A 16,832-nucleotide genomic window follows, 5' to 3' on the forward strand; every position below is an offset into this window, starting at 1 on the left:
ATCTGTTAAAGAAATCCGATCTATTAGTTTTTGTATATTCTTGCTGTGTATACTCAAAATACGTTTATTTCAATTAATTAAATGTATTTAATTTAAATCACCTGGAAAAGGATTTTTATTTTTCAAACGCGTGCCTAAAGGACAAATATCACTTTCCATACTGAACGTGTCTAGTTGCTTTTCTATGTCTATGCTCCCCTTACCCAGCTAGGTCCGACCGGCTGTTCTAATAGGGTGAGGTGGCGAAATTGAGCCGAGCGTTCAAATCACCGAAATGATTGGTGAAAGTGCCCATGACGTAAAACACCAACCTCTTATAGTCTTCATTTAAAGACAAAGTGAAGCCATTTTGTCGTCGGGACGAGGCAGAAGAGGTCGAAGAAGCTGAAGTTAGCTAGTGCGGAATACATTCCAGATAGGGTAATTACGAATCAATGGGTGGTTTTCGCTTGTGTTACCAATGGTGGTGCTAAACAATTGCTAGTGAAGACCGAATCCGAGATAACATTCCTATCAAGTGCGCCATCCCACCGACAGTGAGATGTCGCCATTTTGTAGTAACTGACGGAGCCGCCATTTCGAATTCCACTTCCAGAAGCCCGTTGGCTTGGGAACCGTGGAACCACACCGGTTTCACTGAACAGAAACCTGCGTCTTACACGGGATTTGTATACATACTTAGTGATCAAAGGTCCCAGCTTCCAATGGCACGTGTATTCCGATCGTGAAAACCTACTCTTTCCTCGGAAACACGCAGCCGGGGTTGGCACTGTCTGCACACTGGTTATTTGCTTATGGGCGGCTGGAAATAAAACATTTTTTCGGTTAGAGGGTCACCCCGAGGTTTTGTGTAATAGTGCTATATTCCGTTGTGTGGTCGTACCCAAAGTTGAAGTAGTGGCGCGTCTAATATACTGCATGTAGGCGTAATTTACAATATTTGCATTGCGTCTATGTAAACTAGTGGGTAACATAGGTGAATCTGTTCTTCTAAATGCTACATGGTAAGTAGGTGTACTAAAAGCCCTCCTTTACTTCGATCTGTGTGAGCCTTAAATCTTAGACTTGTAGTCTCCGTTGGATTCCATCTGTACTCCGATCAATTCGTTTATGCTGAATTCCCCGATGCTAGAATCCTTTGTTCCAAATAAAATGAATGTTAGCCAGAATGGCCATCACTCGGACCACGCTTCGTGTTCCGGTTGTGCCCCGGTGATTACAGCTCAATTATTTACCCCCGTCTGTTGGCGGCTTCTCTCTTCAAGTTCAGTTCCTCCGTTATCGGCAATCTTTTTGCATAGTTTTTAACGAACGCTGGTATAACGTGATCGGCGTGTATCTTTTTGTTGCAGTTCTGATGACTCGTTTTAGGAGGCGCGCGCGTATTTTTCTGTAAACTATTGGTATTGCTTAATCATAAGATCCTTTTCTTTTAGCCATGCATCGCGACTCTTGCCCTCTGGACTGTAAGGTCTATGTTGGGAACCTTGGCAACAACGGAAACAAAACTGAGTTGGAGCGCGCTTTCGGGTATTATGGACCACTACGGAGCGTGTGGGTGGCACGAAACCCACCTGGCTTTGCATTTGTTGAATTCGAAGATCCACGGGATGCTGCAGATGCTGTGAGGGAATTAGATGGAAGGTGAGTACTCCTGACCATGGTTTCATATCTTAAGATGTAGCGTCTAGTTCCAGCTGCTTTCATGTCATACGTATTTTATTTGAATGGATCAATGTTGTGCATGTCCTCATGCGTTCGTTGTATTTCGCTTCGCAGAACACTGTGTGGCTGCCGTGTAAGAGTCGAGTTGTCGAATGGGGAAAAACGCAGTAGAAATCGTGGTCCGCCTCCATCGTGGGGTGGGGGCAGACGTCCAAGAGATGACTACAGAGGTCGAAGAAGCCCGCCCCCTCGTCGTAGGTGTGTATGGAAATAGTTTTGTATTTGTTTATGTAATTTAGCAGCTTGAGTGTAGGGTTTGGCTAGGTTCTGAGACCTACTGTGGCCGGAGTTTGTGCTATTTCCATCCTGGCCGCCCAAAGCTGCGAGTTCAAGTATTGGTTAGTTGATCCCATTGTAGCCTTTTCCCTAAATCACTTATTTTCAACATCTGTTACGTCTGTTCTCCAAATTGCAAACGCTTCTGATTTGGGTCACTTATCTATTATAGAATGTAAGCTTGTCAGAGAAATTGGCAGCAATTACTTAAAGAAGTGTTATCTGTACTGTCAGTTTGCAGTCTAAAAGTAATTACATTACTTTTAGTTGTGACACCTTTTTCCATACTGTACTTGTGTGGTGAATGTCACTATCTTAAAAAAAACCGACCTACAACATGGTTTCTGTCTCCGTACTGCGAGCGAGGGGTCACTTGAACCCGTTGAAACCATTGTATTTTGAGGTAGAACGATCCGTCATATTAGGAGTACTTTGTTGGCTAACAAGATGGTTGTACTGATGGCTTGTTTTCATTTTTTTTGTGCTTTTGGACCATCATTAATAAAAATGAACCCCCGTTACAGAGTCATCATCATGTCTCTTCTCACCACCCTCTGGGTCTACATTAGCCAGTCAACTAGCCCTTTCAGCGTCATGTGACCAGCGCGCCCCATTCAGCTTTGCTGGTGTCGTATCACATGACCCAGGCATGGCCAGTCGTCAGGTTGCACCGCCCTTTGGTTCCCGAGCATGCTGTTCTCAGCCTTCTCCAACATTAACCAAATCGGCAGCGGCCTCCTCGACCGCCCACTCATTCCCGGCCTTTCAGCTCAGCTATTTAAATGTCTTCACAACATCTGCAGCAGCTCGGCTAAAAAAGCAGGAAAAATCCACAACACCCCCTTCGCCAACCAACTAAATACATCGCAACACCTGGCAAATCTTTTCAGCAAATTCTACTTGGCCGTCAGTCCGGCAGCCTCACCTCACCATTTCTAGCTTGTTGAAACCAAATACTAGTAAGTTTTTCCTGCTTATACAGTTTACTGCTGTTTAAATAACGTAAGCAGCTTATACGTAAATCATTATTTCACAAATCAAAGGCTGGCTGCATAATTAAATGGTACTTCAATATATTGTCTGAAATATCGGAAACCTTTAAAGGTGAAGGAGAAATCGGACTTGGAAGTTTTTTGCATGTGAGACCGAGTCTACTTAATTGTTCTCATATTGCAAGAGAAACTCCTTCCACCTTTAAAATACCTGTACTAACTGTAAATTTTGGGATGAACCTACAAACGTAAGGTTCTTTTTATACCGATGTAAAAGACTTAACATATCGCAATAATATATTTGACTTTTTCACAATTGAGATTGATTGTGGTCTGTACCGAACCTTTTGAGCTGCGTATTTTGATCGTGCATATTTGGGTATCCATTTGGTTTAAGGTTAATGGCATCTCTGCTTTCAGTACCCTTTTCGCAGGTTGTGAAGACGTAATTTTTCGAGGTTTAAGACCTAAGATTGTTTGCCATGCGTTCACTGGCTCCTTGTGTTTCTTTTTGATTTAAACACTTGTTTGATGCAACTGAATTTTATTTTTGTGTTCTAGGTCGCCACGACGAAGGAGCTTTTCTCGCAGCCGAAGCAGGTAATGTGCTGCTGATTTTCTTTAATGAAACTGCAGAAGCGTCCTTACGGCTCGCTCTGTCTAATTCTAAATGGACCCTAATCCCCCACCCCCTTTCTGTCGCACCCTTTTCCCAAGTAGGCCCGATTGTTTCTCTATGCCTAATTATTTGGTTTTGCTGCCGGGCTTCACTGTAAGCAACACATTTCGATCCACTTGAACCTTCCCTTTGAGAAGACTGTCTTGTGATGTTCCTTTATTTAAGCTCTTGACTTTCGGCATTGCTAATGTGCTCTGTTTTGCTTGTCCTTTTTTACAGGTCCCCCTCTAGAGACCGAAGACGTGAAAGATCCTTATCCAGGGAGAGGAACCACAAACCTTCTCGTTCATTCTCTAGATCTAGAAGGTATATTAGACATCCATTCTGTAGTATTGCATGTAAATAATGTGAACTCTTGCCCAGTTGTGACAGTCCTTATTTAAATCACTTTAAAGGGTGGGATGTGTGTTCTCCTTTTCTTTTAGGCATGAGTACCTACACACTCGAATGGTATTCCTGTGAAACTGGCCAGTTTAGGATCTAAAACGTAGCAATGGATAAGATAATTTAAATGTCTTTAGTTACTAATTCAGTTACGGGTTCCTCCAGCTTTTTAAAAGACTTAACCCATTGACTCGCTTATGGGCCCCATCTGCGGTGTGGTGTATACGTTTTTTGCTTAATTAAAGTTTCGTACATGACCGTGTGCAGGGATCGACTTGCACGCAGTGATATTGCCCGTGTTCTAGACTGCAGTGGGATTGTTGACTCAACAGAACTCGTTTGATAAAAACAAATATGTAAAATTAGTGTTTTTTAAACAATTTATCTGTCAAACGGAACGGTTTCCTAAAATTGACTACCTGCCGAGTATTCTGATATTGACTTTCTTTTTTTCTTTTTAAGCCGCTCTAGGTCAAATGAAAGGAAATAACGCAGCAGACTTCAGAAGGAAATGTACGGAGCATTGCATTTTGGAAATGTTTTGTTTAAATTCCTAAGCTTGGTGCATTTTAAAAAAAAAATGTTTTAGCGGTTTTACTTTGTATTGTCTCGTAACCAGTGACTTGTAAAATGTGAATCTGTATGTTTTTTTTCAGCAGATCTTATGACAACTGTAAACCTAAACTTTGCGTTGTAAAATTCCCTTGACTAGCTTGGGCATTCCATTTGTCTTGCATAGACTCCAAATAAAACCATTAATTTTGTAATTGCGACTTTTTTTTAAAAAAAATGAAACATCGGCGATTGTAGGACATTGTTCAGTGATCTGTACTTGCCCATATGTCTAGGCAATTGAACGCCCTCCAATAGAATGAGCAGGTACTGACATTTGTGTACTTTAGTTGCCTTAAACTGAAGTTATAACCGGTTTACTTCATAATCTGTTGGGCTTTTTTCCTGATCATGACCGTCAGTTTGTAGTCAGCCATACTCTGGCACCTTCTGTGAGTTGTACATATGTCCTTCAAAGAATGTTGCATTACAGCTGAATACTTTTTTCCTTGTTGAGTTCATGGGGTTCGGTGATATGATACTGTAAAGTGTTACGTAATTGGAATTAAAGTTTTGGCTCAAATTTATATTCCCACATGTAGTGCATGCTTGCAGACTTATTTGAATGTTCTATTGGAATCAACTATCGACCATACATCTTCAAACCATTTATTGTGTATTATGCGCATTTCTCCCCAGTTTTCTTTCAATTTATATTTTAGTGGATTTTCCCACACTACTGCAGCACACACGGGGCTTCCAGTCGTTAATGGAGACCCGAATTTGTTCACGTTCTATTAAGTTAAACTTTCATCTGTTGAAGATTAATGTGATCACCCGCTTTTCCTATTGCTGCAATCCCTAAAGGCGTAAGAATGATGGCAAGTTAAAAAAAATAAGTAATATCAATCTAGGCAGTTCCAGCACCTGTTTTGGTGAATCCATCATTCCAGGTTAGTTCTCATTGCTCTATTCACCATCGGACAACTGAGTGGCTCTAGGACTAGGGACAATGTGGATTCAAATTCAGTAACCTAAAATAATGGTTATTTAGCACTTAACTATTCGTGCTACCCTTAATGATTCTCCTGGGCCATTACAGACCATTATCTGTTTATCCAGTCGGCAACACTGTCATTTTAACCAGCAAGTTAAAGTCCCTTGTATCCGTCTAAAAAGCCAACATAGAATGCTATAAAACCGGAATTTTTAGCAAACATTTACCCTTTCGTAGCTTAGCTGCTTTAGTTTTGAATCTATCCTGCCATGTAAAGAGCCTATTCAGGGCTGGGAAGGGCACAAGATGAGCAAATGCAGCCATGTATTTGCTATGCCACCGTTCTAGTAAAAGGCCCTGACATGACCAGGCCTAGTTATGTTAAGCATCCGAAAAATACAGTTCTTGTGAGTGGTGTCGAGGTTTCAATATGGTTGAAAATAAAATTCCAGGGATGCACTCATGACATTTAGGTCTCAACCTTTCTGTATTAACTAATCGCACCCGCTCACATTAAATATCTAATCTACACCCCCGTCTCCCATCTTACACATCTGCACATTTTAATCCCCAGTTTACATTTTACCCCATGATCACTGATATCACGATTAGTGCTCGGCTCCTGTTGCTAGCCCACTTTGACTTTGTATGTCAATAATTGCTTCACTCATACCGAACCTAAATATCTTGCTTCAACAACTACCTTTACCTAGCTTAACCAGTCCCCTCTGTCCTTTAAAAATCATCAGGATTTAGGGGGGGATACCGTTCCAGTGCCCATCAACCTCCAATCAAAGCCATCCTAAAATTGCAGGTGGAGAAGCCGGTGTTCAATCGATCTGTTGACCCCTGTCGATCTGTGTACCCTCTACGTCAGCGGGGAGCTGATGCATACAGGTTCTGTCTGTTGCTGCGCCCCTATCTGTCTGCGCTCCCCTTAAACGTGTCGGCGCTTACTGACTGCACCTCACTGTAAACTGTTGTGGCGTGTGTAAAGAGTCACAAATGCTATTTCAAGCAATAATTTTCAATACATTGAATTTATTTTGGTAACATGGCATATGCATGTTTGAAAGGAAATTATTTTTTTTCGCATACATAATTCTCGTTTTTAGTATTTAAATGTCAAAACAAGTTTTTTTGATTTATTATTTATATATATATTTTAATATACTGACATACGTTAATAAATAGATGTATATGCATATATATTAGAATACAGGTGTTATATCTTTTTCCAGTCGCGTGTTGGTCTGTGGACCCATTACGTCAGTGAGGAGTTAATACAGGCCCTGCATTGGCAGTGTGCATGGACTAGGGTTTGGCAGGCGGTGATGGGGCGCTGATAGTATTTCTGCTCACCGTTGGTTTGTGTACCCCATATGTCAGCCGGGAGCTTATACAGGCCTATTCTTGGTTGGCAGTGTCTGTGGACTAGGGTTTGACTGGCGGTGATGGGGTTTGTGTATCCCCTTTGCAACTCCTTAAACATTCTGACATATAATTCCTGCAAGATCTTTTCTGTGGTGGACAGCAGATAGTGTTCCCCCAGCGTCTTTGTCACCATGTATGACAACGTTTTCAACTTTTCTTTATTTGAACTCTGCTATTTTGACAGTATCTTTGTGCCCCTTATCGCAATCTGTTCCACAGCGTCAGTTCCAGTGTTCTTACCCATGTCCCCTTGTTGTTCTCCTTCTGACTTACCTGTTTGTGTACAAGATCCTCCGTCCTTTGTGCATCCTCCTTTTGTGTATCTTCTTTTATATCTGACCTTCGTTCTTCTGTGCTTGATTCAGTGTCCTGAACATACCAGTACATCTGTAGACATGTAGTTTACTCCTTTCCATTCCTACCCTCCACCCCAATTGACAACCTAACTGGGGGAGACAAAGTAAGGGGATCTGGTCAGTACTATCTTAAGCCTGCAACACAGTAGGTGGACACTGATTAACAAACCCAGCCTCCATCACCCAGGGACCTTCATGCCCCTTGCTGCCACCTCCTCTGCTATGCCTTATTTATCAAATCACTGCACAAGACCTGGTCCTCCTCCAGCCTATTCTCGTAGTGAAAGCCCATACAATCCATTTCATCTGCCCTTGCCCACTCAGCGTGTGGTGGTACTGCCACCAGATATTGCACATTATATACCACCATGTGTCTACCCGCCCCCAAAACACCTCCAGCGCTTGAGTTGCACTGTCCATTCTTGTCTGGCTGTGTGCGTCGTGACAAAGAAAGGGACCCTGTTCCTGCATATTTTAAATAAAGCACTTCAAGCAATACATAGACACCGTACTTATTTTTTGAATGTTTTCAAAATAATTTCCACTCCAGTACAAACTTTGATTCTGCATATAAAAAATAAATATTAATTACATTTTATAATAAGCACCATAAATGCTGATATTACAGTAAAGAAGTTGTAAACATAGTTTCAGTGTAGCACAAAATATTAAACGTGAGGGCCACAAACACTAACGGTAAACAAGTTATGAAAATAGTTTCAATGTATCAGTAACTCATTTCACTGAGAACATGTTTCTTTACTAATGACAGTACTGATAAAATAATTACTATCTCAATGAGACTATTGGTTTAAGATTCCATACCTTAAAATTACCCACAGAGGTCAGATTGTATCCGGAGATTTATCATAAGTAGTACCCCTGTTCGTCGGTATGTGACGGTCGAGTCCGCATCCGCCATTGGCATTACGATTGTTGGATTGACGTGGGGCTGCCTATTTAGATGCCGGCCCTTCGCGCGAAGGTCGGTTCTTTTTTCCATGCCAGCCATGCACAGATTTTTTTTTTTTAATTAGTCCATGAATCCTGGTGTACGAGGGATGTCCCATTGTCAGTCTGGGTTCAAGCTGGGCTGGTGGTAATCGTCTGATGAAGGTGACCGGCCCCCCTTCTCGTTTGCCTCAGGTGTCAGTTGCACGACCCAAAGTCGTGCTCTGACTGCCGGGTCATGAATCCTAAGTCTTTGCGGTAGTGGTCCCAAAAGCTGTTGAGTGCCCAGTAACTGGCTCCGCGTTGCTCAAAGTCCCGGTTGAGAGGAAGGTCTCAACACCCGCTGCCTGAGCCTCCACACCTCATCCAAGTCTTCAAGATGTTTGGTAGGTCGAAACACAAGGCCTGGCAGTCAGAGTACGACTTTGGGTCATGCAACAGACACCACAGGTAACCGAGAAGGGGGCCTGATACCTACATCAGGCGATTACAGGCCGGCATGGACTCAAAATAAAACCAAAGTCGAAAAAAGGTTAGTCTAAAAGTGACTAAAGGGGTAGCTCTCTCCGGATCTGTGCATGGCTGGCATGGAAAAAAGAAAGCTGTGTCTAAATAGACACTGCAACGTCATTCCAGTGATCGCGACGCCAACGACGTGCATGTAGTCGATGGCCAACTACCAAGAAGCAGGGGTACTGCTAATGAAAAATCGCAGACTTCAGTCTGACCCCTGTGGGTAATTCTTGGGTATGGAATCTAACCAAAATGTCCCTTACAGATGGAAAATGTTTCTTCTTGGCATGAGTGCTTTAGATTCACATGGTTTGCATACTCCTGCCATCTTGTGTTGTGATGTTTGCAAGTTGTTTTTCTTTTGAAGAAGTCTTATCTAGTCACGTGGTAAGGTGTCTCCTCCTTTCGATGATATTGTGCAAGGGACTCCACTCTTGTTAGTAATTTTGGACGCAGATGGTGAGAATGGAGTTAAGAGTATAATAGTTGTACCTGTGTGTGTGTGTGTATATATGTGTAAGTAAATGCAACAAGTACAGGCACCCGGGCTGGTTGGTGCATATGACTCTACAGCTCTATGTATGCCTAGAACAGATGCATATTTGGTAAGTACCTTTTTAGGTCTCGCCTGACCCAGTGCATGCTCTGGTCTGGCGAGACTTATTGAGAGGGCTCCAAAAAGTGCTATCAGGCAAGCCTAGAGCTACTGTGCGCGGGCGCGCGCAACGCTTTTACCGCGATTACTTTCACGGCCGCTTTGATGTTTAATCGCGATCACTTTCACGGCCGCTTGTATTCTTTTTAATCGTGGCACCGGTGCTTTACGGGTGCCGCGATTTATAGCAAAATTAAAGAAATAGATGTTTGTTTCTATTTCTTTACTTTTGCTATAATCGCGGCACCGGCGCTTTACTTTTAATGTTAAAAGTAAAGCACCGATGCCGCGATTGGAAAGGAAAAAATGCTACCGCCGGCCACAGCTTTAACAGGTTTCCTGTAAGTGTGACCTGACTGTACCCATGTATAATGGCCCCTTATTGTTGTGGGATAACTGTGCTTGTAGGTTTGCTATATACTAACCACTTTGTTGTGAAAACTAACTCGTTGCACAGTCACCAAATAGCTCACCTTCCATTGCATTAACATTTTTACAGCTGCATTGACTACTGTCCATGCATGTCTTTGTCTCGCTGAAACGCACATGTGAACAATGTCTTAGGTAGGTTAGTGCGAAAATGGAAAAGCAGTTTGCAGCGTTTGAAAATGTCTTCAAGTACATGTCATGCCCGGTGGAATCATGAGTCTGGGTATTTAGTGCATTCGGCTGCCTTTCTTTAACACCTGCGACTATATGATGCGTTGCAGCAATCGCACCAAAACGAATGTTTGTTGCATTGTGCAATATGAAAACCAAATGTCCTCTAGGTTCTTTTGTTTTTTTGCTTGTGAATGTATTGCTTGTTGAGTTGGTTTGAGAGCACGTTAAGTTGCAGCCCTTCACTCCAGTGCAGTATCCCTCGCAATCTCCTCCAGTGTAAAACCAGTACTTTTGCATTTCGACTGCTTGCACATTCAGTCCTTGGCCTCTCTACTGAGGCACTCAATATGGGGACAATTTTTGTCCATTGTGGTGGAGTTTAGGTTTGAAATATGCATAGTGCCAAGGTTACGAGCACATCTGACTTTGGATACTACAAACCTGGTTCTCCTAGCTCTCGGGTTTTTAGATTTTAATAAAAGCTTACCGGCCTCTAGCCACAAATACTGTGTTTAAATTCTATAGAACAATTATAGATGGCTGCATGAATGTCCCATGACATACTGTTTCACAGCATGACACATTTATAATAACTGTTCAGAACTCGTGTTTTCAACCCTCACTGAAGAGTGAGAGCAGAATAACTCAGGTTGTGAATACTTCATACCTCTGAGGTGGCACCCCCAGTTTTGGCTGCCTGAAGCCACCAGTGCTATAATATGAGCTCTCTGATGTAACAACTTCTCCTCCTGGCAGTGCAAATTGCAGATGTCCGTTCCACTGAGGTAGATGGTAGAGACGAATGTTCCCGAAATGAGGAAAGGGAGGCTTATAAATTAATCATATGTGACCTACTATGCTGGGTGGTAACGGTCCATGCTTGTACTCTTAATTTGATCTATGTTTTGTGATACAATGAATTCTATTGCACTGTATTGCCAATCCGGGCACTTATTTGTAACAAAGGCCTCCTTTCCAACAACTCTGTAGCTTATAATATCCTAATGCTTCAGCAGACAATGTGTTACTCTGCTTTTTTTTGCCAGATGCTGCATAAAAATATTTAAATTCTGATTACACTATGAAATTGTAAACATATCTGAAACCATCTGGTGTAAACATTAAGAATTATCCAAATTGTGTCACAATTAAACAAAAATAGCATTTCCTTGCCCTTCCCCCAATTTTCTCATTCTCCCTGCCCCGCAGCAGTTCATATTTTTACCAACGGGTAAACCACAAAAATTTGGGCCACCTGAATCTCTAGCTGCAGACTTTAAGATTCCTTTGCTGCTGCTGTGCCTTGGCTGATACACCTTACACTTGATAGCCAGGTTAAAAGGGATGCAGTTTCATATTGCAATAACCTTTGCTATGGAATGGTTGTGGAATTAGACTGAATCATTCCAATTATCTTCCCAAAATTATTTAACCTGAAAAATCGTATGACACTGAGGAGTACACTTGGCTTTACCACGCCTTCTAGGTAGGTCTGAGCTTTTAAAAGCTCTTTTCTAGTCTTATAAAGTCTTTTAGGTACATCTAGGCTAAACATGTATGTCACCATTTGGGGTGCATTTGCGGTTAAAATCTACTGTGACACCTCACCTATTGATCATTTTTGCTATTAACTATGGAAAAAGATCATGCAGCACTTTAAACACTCTTGAAATATCACCAGTCCCAAAAATCTGCATAAGTGACAAGTCAAATAGGCATAATTTCTAATTACGCCCTTTTGGCTGGTGCTATCATCTCACCACACCAAGTTTCCAGTCCTGTTTACTTTACATTCTGCAGAGGTCTGGTAAAAATAGTGCAATTTGTTAACCCCTTCGCTGCTGCGGACATTCCGCTGCAGCGCTGGGGGGGGCAGGGGGGCAGCGCGGCGGTCCTGTGCTCATGACGGAGCCGCTCCGTCATGAGCCACAGTTGAGCTGTGCTCATGACGGAACGGTTCCGTCATGACTCCGCCCATTTGCGTTGTCGCCCCGCACAGGCGGGGAAACAGCGCCGCGCAGGCGGAGCGGCCGCCGACAGGATTGTCATGACGGAACCGTTCCGTCATGAGCACACGGCAACCGTGGCTCATGACGGAACGGTTCCGTCATGAGCAGGGAAGGGGTTAAGTATTACATCCCATAATGTTTGTGTAGGTTACCAGATCTTTAGCTGTCACGAAACACTTAACCATAGTATGGTCCTCCAGAATGATGTCAAGACACAAAACCAACCACACAATCACACACACATCCACACCCAACCACACACACCCACACAATCACACCAACACAATCTCACACAACCACACACACAACCACACCCGCACAAACAACCACAACCGCACAAACCACCACAACCACCACCCCGCACAAACAACCACAACCGCACAAACCACCACAACCACCACAACCACACACACACAACCACAAACAGTTTTTTGGGCTGTCAGCATAAATACGCTGTCACCAAACACGATGAAAACCTCGAAAGTTTGGGAAGTCACCCCCAACTTTGAAACAACTTGCTGTTGCAGAGATTGTGCTGTACACATGGCAATACCTTGACACAGGGGACTGTTGCAAGGAATGCTTTGAGCCTCGGAAGCTGACAGACCTCAGTCTGTACATTAGTTCACCCCGACTTGGCGCTGCATGTAAACAGGGTGCTGCCCACTGTCCAGCATGAAGTGAGACATTGTGATCGGGCTGGAGATGCTATTTAGCAATCTGCTTAGAACATTGCGTTTCATTTATAGCATTAAACATAAAGGAGCACTGGCAACGCTGATAAAATGGATTTCATTTTGAGTAGTGACTAAAACTTTAAAAAAAACCTTCAGTACTGAAACAAGTGCAATAGGTCTTGCATTTGCAAAAGTTTAAGCTATTAGCATCGTTCATGACAATGCCTTTTTATCTATTTTATAAAACAAACACATAAATGTCATTATCATTTACAATGCCAATAGGTAGTGTTGCATTATTATTAGCAATGCCAACTGCTCACACTTTTATAATGCGAGACCTATTGCATTGCAAATGCTTGTTCTGTTTGAGGCATAGGAGCTGTAGATCATATGCTTTAGCATAGCCTGTAAAGCAATAATTTCTGAAGTGGTGGCTAACCTATAGCAGTTGCATTGGTTTAAAATAGTGCTTGTAAAACTGCCTGGCTCAATTATGTTTTGTGAGTGTGTGTGGTGTAGACTGTTACAGCTTTTCAGATGTCATCTATGGGTATGTTTCCTGAGAATGCCATCAAAACCCCTACTTTGCGTTTAGGGTGTGCACTAGTGGGAATTTGTTGATGTGAGTTTGCCTTTAATGTAGCATAATCGAATGCACTTAACTATCTACCTTGCAATGCCTGATTTTGAGATTGTATTGCCTTTATGAGGTGGACCAAAACCAACAAATTGTTTAGTTTTCCTAAAAGGTTTTATTCCTTCTTAGAAGCCCACGCCTAAAACAACTCACCAGCGATTGAAGAACTGAGAACTGCACTATTGTGCAAATAGATTTCGAAGTGAAGCCTGTCCAACCTGCGCATCTGCCCTAGCATCAGTATCCAGGGATAAGTGCTTAGTAAATGTGTGGTCTGACTTCCGAGTAGCAGCCATACAGATTTCTGAAATGGGGACATTGTGAAGTGAAGCCATGGTAGGAGTAGTTTCTTACCTGTAACTACAGTTCTGCAGTAGGGGTATCACTGTATAGTCATAATCTGAATAGTCCCGCCCATGTGCGGGGACCCCATAGCAATCGGAAATAGTCTCTTAAGTTGTCCTTCTGCAGTCCTGCATAGACACTTAAGAGACAATCAAAGACAAATAATGCAGCCTGACATTAACAAGGCTACACTGGCCAGCACTTCATCCTGAAGTGACAAAAAAGATGGCCAAATAAAATTTTTTTTAATATACACATTTAGTTAAGTTTCACACCAAGAGAAACGCCCCTTCACAAAACTCCCTTGTCATGAGAGAGGAAGGGTTGGACAGACAAGCCCCATAGGCTGCTATTATGTGTCTGGAAAAAGGGTTGGGCAGGCTTCGCTGAGTATTTTATTTGCACAGTAGTGAGTCTTTGTTTCTTCCACCGCTGGGTTTGGATTGTTTGGGATGGGCTTGCCATTCTATTCACAGATTATGACTACACAGATCCCCTACTACAGAAGGAGTAGTTTCTTACCTGTAACTCCAGATACTGTGCCTTTAAGGAACCCTCTAGAGACCCTTGGTATCCCATGATGCACAGCCAAAGGCAAGTTACTTGCAGTTCTTTTTGAAGATGTATAAAGCCAGGCCTGTAGCATTCATGATGTCAACGTTTCATCCACCAGGGAGGAGGGCGGGTCGCTTATGACTATAACAGAGATACCCCTACTACAGAACTGCCCCGGCATCAGAGTCCAAGCAGTAATGCTTAGCAATAGTATGAACGGACTTCCAAGTGGCAGCCCTACAGATGTCTGCAATGGGAACATTACGAAGCAAAGCTGTCGTAGCCGCTTTGCCCCTGGTAGAGTGAGCCTTAGGCTTACCCCCTAGATTCTTGTTAGCTTTCTGGTAACACAACTGGATACAGTACACAATCCACCTTGAAATGGACTGTTTAGAGGTGGCAGGACCAGTCTTGACCGATCCATAATTAATAAATAACTGATCTGATCTACGAATCTTCTTGGTCTTATCTAGAATTTTAATACCCGTCTCACATCAAGTGAATGATGGGACCTCTCAGCCGGAGAGGAAGGATGTGGAAAAAATGTTGGTACGGTGATCGTTTGATTGACATGGAAATCAGATAATCACCTTAGGGAGAAACTTTGGGTGAGTCCTCATGACAACCTTAGATGCATGAAATACAGTATAGGGCTCTTGGCAACACAGGGCCTGGATCTCACTCACCCTGCAAGCCGATGTTATAGCTACAAGGAAAGCTGCCTTCCAGGATAAATGCTGTAAAGAAGCCTTATGAATAGGCTCAAAAGGCTCTTTCATCAATCTAGACAGCACCACATTATGCTCCCACGGAGGCGAAGGACGCCTAATGGGAGGAAACACCTTCCAGAAAATCTTTGATGACCGGGATTTGGAAAAAGGAAGATTGTGAACGGCATTTCCTATACGCAGTTAAAGCTGCGAGGTGAACCTTAATAGAATGAAAATTAAGGCCAGATTGAGCCAAATGCAGCAAGTACGGAAGGATGATATCCTCCTTGCAGTATGTAGGATCAGCATCTTTAGAGGTGCACCAAATGCAGAATCTCTTCCATTTGTATGCGTAGGAAGTCCTCGTAGACGGTCTGTTTGCCTTTCAGTATCTCCATGCAGCTCTCTGGAAGATTTAAATATTCATACTGCACCAGTTCAGGAGCCATGCTGCCAAACTCAATGACGAGAGGTTGGGATGCACCATCTGTCCTCCGAACTTCGTGAGAAGGTCCGGCCGACACAGAAGCCGAAGATGCGGCAGGAGAGACCGGTGTAGTAGGTCCGTGAGCCACCACTGCCGAAGCCATTCCGGAGCAATGAGGATCATCTTGGCCTGTGACTGGGACAGTTTGATCAACACTGTCGGGATCAGGGGAATGGGTGAAAAAGCTTAGAGAAAGCTGTTCGACCAGTTGATCCACAGTGCATTCCTCAGCGTCCCCGGTTGGTAAAACCTGGAGGCGAAGTCTCGGCATTTGCTGTTTTCTGCGGTGGCGAACAGATCGATGTCTGGAGTGCCCCACCTTGCGAAGATGTCTCTTAACACCTCGTTGTTTTCTTGAATGAGCCTGCTGAGAGCGTCTGCCTGAGCATTCTGCACACCTGGCAGATGGGTCGCCGTTATCGGCAGTCCCCTGGCCAACAGCCATTTCCAGATTGCTTGCGCTTCCAGAGACAGTGTGCGCGATCTTGAGCCACCCTGCTTGTTGAGGTAATACATTGTTGTTGTGTTGTCTGTCTGTAAAAGCAGGGAATTGGTCCGAAAGGACGGGTGGAAGGCTTTCAGCGCCAGATGAACAGCTCCGAGTTCCAGAAAATTGATGTGATACGTGGATTCTGTCTGAGACCACGTGCCTTAGATCTGAAGGTGGTCCGAATGCGCTCCCCAGCCCTGGAGAGACGCATCTGTTACAATGGTCTGAGTCGGTATCTCCTTGTGAAATGGAATCCCTTTGAGGAGATTCTCTGGTGAATACCACCACTTCAGGGATTGTAGAGTGTGTTGAGATAGTGGGATCCTGTCCTCCCAGCTCCCTCGTCTCTGGTCCTATCGATCCTCCAGACATTCCTGCAACGGCCTCATGTGGAGGCGTGCATGTGGAGTGAGAAAGATACAAGAGGCCATCGACCCCAGGAGAGAGGACACTGTCTTCACCGTCGGTGATGGAATGGGCATGAGAGTCTGAGCTTTCCGAAGGATCGATAAGCGTCGCTCCTCCGAAAGACACATGCTTGCCTTGAGAGTATTGATGGAGGCTCCCAAGTACTGCAGACACTGAACAGGAGTCAGGACAGATTTGGATATGTTGATGTGCAGACCCAATTGGTTCAACAGAGCAGCCGTCCTGTTGAAATGTAGCTGCGCTATCTGGAACGTGGATGCTTTGATCAGCCAGTCGTCCAGGTACGGGTAAACAAACACCTTGTTCTTCCTTAGGTGCGCTGCCACCACCGCCATGCACTTTGAAAAAGTCCTTGGAGCAGACTTTAGGCCGA

General features: G+C 43.6%; 1 protein-coding gene across 1 annotated transcript; it reads left to right on the forward strand.

Annotated features, from left to right (window-relative positions):
* The first annotated feature begins 288 nt into the window (after window positions 1–288).
* On the forward strand, window positions 289–4,823 carry SRSF3 (serine and arginine rich splicing factor 3). Its single transcript, XM_085600116.1, has 6 exons — window positions 289–420; window positions 1,437–1,644; window positions 1,780–1,923; window positions 3,555–3,593; window positions 3,892–3,978; window positions 4,519–4,823. The coding sequence occupies exons 2-6, from the start codon at window positions 1,439–1,441 to the stop codon at window positions 4,544–4,546; spliced, it is 504 nt and encodes a 167-aa protein (XP_085456242.1). The 5' UTR covers window positions 289–420; window positions 1,437–1,438; the 3' UTR covers window positions 4,547–4,823.
* Window positions 4,824–16,832: the final 12,009 nt, after the last annotated feature.

This window comes from Triturus cristatus, chromosome 1_2 (genome assembly GCF_964204655.1).
Source record: "Triturus cristatus chromosome 1_2, aTriCri1.1, whole genome shotgun sequence".
Taxonomy (NCBI): domain Eukaryota; kingdom Metazoa; phylum Chordata; class Amphibia; order Caudata; family Salamandridae; genus Triturus; species Triturus cristatus.

Excerpts from the sequence above, each read along its gene's own strand:
- SRSF3 (XM_085600116.1), top strand. The coding sequence starts at position 1,439 with ATGCATCGCGACTCTTGCCCTCTGGACTGTAAGGTCTATGTTGGGAAC. Across the intron at positions 1,645-1,779 it reads GTGAGGGAATTAGATGGAAG|AACACTGTGTGGCTGCCGTG; the intron begins GTGAGTACTCCT and ends TTCGCTTCGCAG. Across the intron at positions 1,924-3,554 it reads AGCCCGCCCCCTCGTCGTAG|GTCGCCACGACGAAGGAGCT; the intron begins GTGTGTATGGAA and ends TTTGTGTTCTAG.